General features: G+C 41.1%; 2 protein-coding genes across 2 annotated transcripts; both read right to left on the bottom strand.

Moving 5' to 3' along the window:
• Positions 1–1,847: 1,847 nt before the first annotated feature.
• crygmx (crystallin, gamma MX) lies at positions 1,848–4,111 on the bottom strand. The gene is made up of 3 exons (XM_044179454.1): positions 3,818–4,111; positions 2,823–3,065; positions 1,848–2,472 (listed from the first exon to the last, which is right to left on the bottom strand). The coding sequence occupies exons 1-3, from the start codon at positions 3,824–3,826 to the stop codon at positions 2,197–2,199; spliced, it is 528 nt and encodes a 175-aa protein (XP_044035389.1). The 5' UTR covers positions 3,827–4,111; the 3' UTR covers positions 1,848–2,196.
• A 170-nt stretch (positions 4,112–4,281) lies between these two features.
• crygmxl2 (crystallin, gamma MX, like 2) lies at positions 4,282–6,072 on the bottom strand. The gene is made up of 3 exons (XM_044179453.1): positions 5,921–6,072; positions 5,083–5,325; positions 4,282–4,603 (listed from the first exon to the last, which is right to left on the bottom strand). The coding sequence occupies exons 1-3, from the start codon at positions 5,927–5,929 to the stop codon at positions 4,328–4,330; spliced, it is 528 nt and encodes a 175-aa protein (XP_044035388.1). The 5' UTR covers positions 5,930–6,072; the 3' UTR covers positions 4,282–4,327.
• Between the last annotated feature and the right edge of the window lie 753 nt (positions 6,073–6,825).

Here is a 6,825-nt window from a genome sequence, read left to right as displayed (position 1 = left end):
CCATCACCAAGTCCAAAGGGTTCAGAGATGAAGAGGGAGACAAAACTCGGATCTCATTCTTCTGTCCTTTTTATGTGTGAAGCGATTGAAAATATCATCTAAATGACTTGAGGTGAGGAGGAACAATCCAGGGACATTGAGTATTGCCTGTTGGATGCATAGAATTGTATTTTACAATATCACATGCATCACAGTTGTTTGCTACAGTAACAGTAGCTATTCAGGTGTGCATACCCAGTTGCTTTATTGACACCAATTTTCTACTTAAGTAATAACAGGACACTGAGGAGTGTTTTGTTGTGAAATGGAAGTCTTCCAATGCCAGATTACTGACTGTAAGTCATCTGTTTTATTTTAAAGCAGAGAAGCAGATTTTGCATTGAAATAATCATATCTTGGCAGTAAACTGCCACCCTGTATATCAGATTTCCAAAGTGCCCTGCTAAATCTAAGTGTCTCGTGCTAGGTCCATAAATTTCTCTTGAAGTTCTAGACAAACAACTAAAAATGTTAGACTGATGATCCCAGTAAGGAAGACCAACCATATCAATAGAAAGTATATTCCTCTATTTTATATTGCCATTCTGTTTTTGATCACCCCAGTTCTGTCCTCAACTGATGTACCAACTTTATGGTTTCTACTGAACTCAGGGCAGATTTCAATGATGATGTAAGTAGAAAATGCAGTAGAACTCAGTAGATTTTGCAACCTTACTGTACTGAATATTTAAGCAAGGCTGTCTGCAGAATTTTCAGGTAATTAGCCTTTACTGTTCTTTTTATGTGAAGTTTGCAAGGTTATTACCATGAACTTTAAACACAAATGACCATAGACTTTTCTGTATTTCTATCTAAGTCTAAAGTGCTTGCTTCCTGAATTTGGTTAATATTTGAAGCTTTTGACCCTTTATGACCTTAAATTAACTTCCAGTTATGGCTGAGGCCTTCCAGCCTGTAAATTTCCTCTCATCTTTTATCTGACATTACCCCCAGACCCAAGCTGATCAGATCCCATGTTGCACCCTGTTGATGTTGTGTTGTCTGCTGGGTATTGTTGTCCACAGATATAAAAAGGATGATGAGGGCAAATCACTGGTCTTGTACAGCAAAGCTGACAGTCCCTTAATTGGACATTACTCAAGGCCAAAACTCATATTTCTTGTTGTGCTTGATCTTAAGAGACTCTCAAATGCACTCCCTGCTGGGCTTAAAATTTTTTGAATCAATAATTAATGGTCAAAGTTATTTATTCATGTGTATCTTTGCCAATTACGCAGCGTCTAATTAACAATTTCAATAATTGATATTTATTTCTGAAAGGGTTCAGTATCTTGGGCTGATGAAAAATGTATGAGCAGGGATGTGGACTGGGTTTTGTTTTTTGTTCTGAGAGAGCTTGATGCTCGGGGCTAATACCAGGCCACTTTGACTCCAACTCTTTGAGTTGGCACTGGCCCTGTGATGTGGATCTAATATGGGCATCTTTCATGGACCCAACGCGCTTACTCTGTACCATGTGATCTCATAAAGACTCCTACATGCTCATCCTCAGATAACCCTTTTTTGGTCTTTAATATAAAACTTCAAAGAATAAGCTTCTGTTTCCTTGATAATTTTTCTTTGTGTATGTGGAATGACGATATCCCGGCAAACTGTAGAAACTCTTGGTCTTACTAGGCCCTCAGTGGTTACACTTCTACATCTAACTCTGTGGCCTGATGAAACTAAAGTTCAATCATCATACTAAAGAGAAAAATATTCCTCAGATTTATGAAAAGCCATATCCCCCTGATCTTTTTATAGTGACAGCTGTAGTAGTCAATAGAAAATTAACAAAGGCTCTTTAGTTGACTTTCATCAAGTTTTCGTTTATTGTGATTCCAGTAGGACAGGAGGTTGGGGACCGGCGAGGCAAACCATTTTGCTATTGGACGACCAAAGCAAAAAAGATCATCACTATTTATTGTGAGCATTGCTTGAGCACTGAGTTGGGGAGGAACTTTACCCAACGATGCAAAGCAACCCAACAAAACCAGAACCCAACGACAGACGCACCAAATACCCCATCATTAAAATGTATGATTTCAGGTTTGGACACCACAGTGTTGAGACCACACTGAAACAGTGCTGGCATTAGGGGAACAAGAGGGTGGAAAGCTTAACAGTGGGGCTCAATAAGGGTAAAAAAGCTGGGAGTCAGTTGATCTCAGTGACACGTCTCAGAGAGCCGATAGTGGGGCTGATGCTTCCCCACTCGCTGTGCCTTCTGTACTCTCCAGGACGCAAGAAGTACTGGCGTCCCCTGTAATTGGGGTGTTCATGCAACATCCAGTAGCCCTCTATGACATTGACAGAGGAGATGTCACGGGTGTGGAAACGCTCATTTAGATCTGGGCAGTCTTCCATTAGCTCCAGATTCTGGCCCCCAAAGTCAGACCGCTCAAAGATCTTCATCCTGTAGTTCCCATTATACTAGGGAAGAAATGATGAGAGACTAAGATGATACTGCCATTTAAGATAGCATTTGTTCAGCTTTATATTACTACAGTCAAGAAGAACAACAATAAGAAATTTGATATGAGTTGATGGACAAACTTTTTCCTGGACTAAACTTGTCCTGATCCTGTGACCCAGTCTATTTTTACTGCAGTTATAGGTCAAGCCAAAAAGAGATGTTTTAATTTAGCCACATGTACTGGCACTGAGTGGTGAAAACAGTAGGACTAAGCTTGAGAACTAAATGATCCTAAAATGGCACTTCTTCACAAAACCTTTAGTGAGAACATTGCTGCAAACAGGGAAGGGCATCAGTTCAAACTCACAGGTGGCACCATACGGCAGGAGCGGATACAGTCATTGAAGCCTGCCCAGCGTTGGTAGTCCGGGTATTCGCCCTTGTGCAGCATGTACTGGTAGCCGCCATAATTGGGCTTCTCGTAAGCCACCCAACAACCGCTCTCCACTCTTATCGAGTTACAGCGGCTTAAGTGGTTTTGCATCTCAGGATAGTCACTACTGCACTCATAGTGACGACCCTGGAAGTTCCTGTCTTCGTAGAAGATAATCTGCACATGATGGATGAGTAGACATTATCACCACAGGACTATGCCAAAGACAAACTAATATACACCTTATATGTATGACTAGTTCTCTGTCCTCCCGCTGTTCAGACTCTTGAACAATAATAACTTTTAGTCTGCATGGTTTTCATAACCCATTTGGTATTCTGAGCCAGGTTTGCAAGTTAGCTTTATCCAACAAAGTTCTTGTTATTGAATAATTGTAAGTGAAGAATTTTGTAATAGATAAGCTTAAGGGAGTATGAAAAAATGTCCCAAATGATGTACCAGAAGCAAAGTTGAATAAAATATAGTATATTTTAATGAAGAGAAAAAAAGTCTTGGCCTATTTTTATAGGAATTAAGACTCCAGGCTCAGTTGAATAACTGCAATTTTTTACTATCCTCAACAGATGAAAAAGGCATAATTTAACAAAGTCTTATTTTGCAACTTTTATTTTGTATGGTGTTTAATTTCATTCATTAAAATGTTGTACCTTGATTCTTTATTACATCCCTGCGTTATCAAAATATGGTAAACAATCCTTTAGAACTGCTGACCATTACACTTCTACCCACAAAAGGTTATCACTTAGTGAAGATCTTTAGCATTTTATGTGACAAAAAGAAATATTAATATTGAGTGTCTTTGCAGCATTTAACTCAAGGTATTTACCCCTCAGATGCAAATGATCAATATACCACACATCAAAAATATGAGTTGCTTTTACTGTATAGATTTTAAATTGCATGCTTACCTTGCCCATTGTAACTGTGTTAAGTTCAGACCAGATCAGATGCCGGGTTGTACCAGACCTCTTTATAGACCCTGCTGGGATCAGGGCTTTGCAAATGTGAAACAAAGCTTTGTCGTGTCAGCACAGTTCACTCTATAGACTGGAGAACACTATACTGTAGGATGGGTGAGCTGCAGCAGCCTCTTTGTCTCTGTCAAAGCTCTGTTTGTCTATGGAAAATACTGTACAACTGCACTTTCTCAAAGGGCTACAATAAGAGTTGCAACATCTGCCTTTACTGGCATGAATGCCACAAACCTACATGCAGACTATGAGGATAGGCAGGGCAGCAAAGAGAAAAGGTTTGGTTTGTTTCAATAGGTATTTGACTGTGACAGATCATTAAGCAGCAGCAGGCTTTTATTGGTCGAAGATGTTCCATGATGTTGTGTGGATTTGTTCAAATAAGCTCACAAAGGACAATGTTATTTGAAAATCAAGCGTTTAATGTTCATTTGAGTTGCGCATAGTTTACATGAGAGTCCTCATCCTCCTGAATGAGCCCACCATGGGGTTGTGGCAGCCCCAATCACCACAGGCCCTGTACTCTCCAGGGCGCAGGAAATACTGGCGTCCCCTGTAGTTAGGGTGCTCGTAGAAGATCCAGTAACCCTCCATGATGTTGCAGGAGTAAATGTCACGGTAGTGGAAGCGCTCGTACACGTTGGGGCAGTCATCCATGAACTCCATCATGTGTCCCATCATGTCAGGCCTGTTGTAGATCCTCATCTTGTAGGATCCTCTATACTGTATGTGACAGAAATCAGAACATGATTATTATGCTATTTTGGTAGAGAGCACTTTGGTAGAGCTTTCTGCCCTGAGCTGTTTTCTTTAACTTTGAATTCAAGTGAGTACTTGTACTACTTGGTTTCTTTAAGTAAGTAACTACAGATGAGAATGAGCAACAACTCTTCCAGAGCATGACAAAATTAGATTTTTTTCCCTCCCTAAACTGCCAGAAACACTCAATGTGACTAACTGAATTAGAATGAAGGCACCAAGTCTTATGGGGGGGTGTATCATCTTCCTTTTAAAGGCTGACCGGGTCTCCTTGTGGGCCTTCCAACAGAGACTTTTATGCTATGACCTGCCTGAGTATCTGTAAATTACATCAAAAGGATAGTGATTGACATCCATTTCTAAAACGGCATTTGATGTACAAGGTGAGCAGTGGGGGGTTAAGGGGGGACTACCAATCCTATCTGTCTGTTTGATTGACTTACAGGGGAGAACATCTGGCAGGAGCGGATGCAATTGTTGAAGCCCATCCAGGTGTGGTAGTCAGCATACTCGCCAGGGCCAAGGATGTACTGGTAACCCATGTAGTGAGGCTTCTCATAGGCCACCCAGTGACCACCGCTGACACGGATGGAGTTGCAGCAGTTGAAGTGCCTGTAGGTGTCCATGCAGTCACTGCCGCACTCCCAGTGGCGACCCTGGAAGTTGCGGCCTTCGTAGAAGATAATCTTGAAAAAGAGAGAGGATGTTTCACTAAAGTTAATGTTTATATATTTACTAGTTGCAATACTCATGAATGGACTGTAGGGGACACTGCTCTCCCTTGAACAAACTCAATTACATATTCATGAGTTCTTTGAGTGTACAAGCCTCTCCAGTCTGCTGTACACTTGTATATTATTTTCTGTGCTTCCCAGGTGAAAATCAAGGCAATTTGAACTAGTGTTTCAGCTGACATTTATTTAAAGAATAAATTGTATGCTCGCCCAATCTGAACACTGTCAACTTTTCAAATTTAAGGAGCCAGTTTATTGTTGCTGTCATACAAATACAATGAATCTGTCATCTTTGGATACCACGTAATTGTTGATCTCCACAGACGCTTCCTTTTTAAGCACCTATATCCATTTTCCCCCTCAAAAATAAGTCCACAAGAGTTAGCAGTCCATTCTGTTTTTGAAGCTACTATTTTTACTCATGCTGCTAGTACTTTTGCTTCCTCTCTTCTCCTCTGCTGCAATATTTGCCACAAGTTCCCAACCCATGCCATTTTCCTTCTTCACCTTTTTGTCAAAGCTTTTGCTATATTGCATGTGAGCTCACCTTTCCCATGGTTGCAGGACTGTGAATGTTTTGCGCACCATAGCCCGCACTTACAGGTCCTTTTATACTCTCCCACTGACGATGAGGCCTCTGACACGTCAGGGACTACTACTCTTGACCTTTTCAGATGCCAACTACTGTTCCCTTTGTCTGACAGCCCACGGGTAACTTATCTCCTGTCTGCTAGAGTTTACCTATAGAATTGACACCTCCCCCCTCCCAAAAAACAAACACCACACAAGTGCTATTCTGTGTTTGTATGACCCTTGTTCCGTCATGACCTTGTGATGCAGCCTTTTGAAATGTCACACAAAGGCTCTTTAGGTATGTGGCCCCCCAACAACAAAGCCTTTAAAGTGTATGGTGAGTTAGGTCATTTTTGGGAGGCACTCTCCAAAAAAGTACTTAACCATGTCATGATATCCATTTCATGTCTTGCTTGCATTGAAAATTGTAACATAGTTACTTTTCATTCAGTCCCAGTTTAAGTGAGTTTGGATTGGTGCGTTCTCTAAGTGGTACAGGTCACAATGTAATTGTTATTCAATTTCTGTTAAAAGAACGTGGTGCTGATACTGTGGACTGAGTCAAGCTTTTGTGTTGGATGTAATCTACAGTGATCTGTTGTCTCTTTTTGCTTCCATAGCCTGCAGTTGTACTATGATGCCAGACGGGACTGGTCTGTTTGCAGATGTACAGACAGAACTGCGTAGTGTGTGTGTGTGTGTGTGTGTGTGTGTGTGTTTGTGTGTTTGTGTGATATAAAAGGCGGGGTTTGGGGCATCTGTGTGGTTGAGTCTTTGTATAAAATGATAGATGTTTGGACTTGAGTCTTTGGCTTGTAAGCATAGCCCAGAGCTGAAGGGGAAAAGGCCAGAAAGAGTTGCCACCATGTATTGTGTTCC

The sequence above is a fragment of the Siniperca chuatsi genome, linkage group LG20, assembly GCF_020085105.1.
Source record: "Siniperca chuatsi isolate FFG_IHB_CAS linkage group LG20, ASM2008510v1, whole genome shotgun sequence".
NCBI lineage: Eukaryota > Metazoa > Chordata > Actinopteri > Centrarchiformes > Sinipercidae > Siniperca > Siniperca chuatsi.
This window is presented reverse-complemented; position numbering and strand designations above follow the sequence as displayed.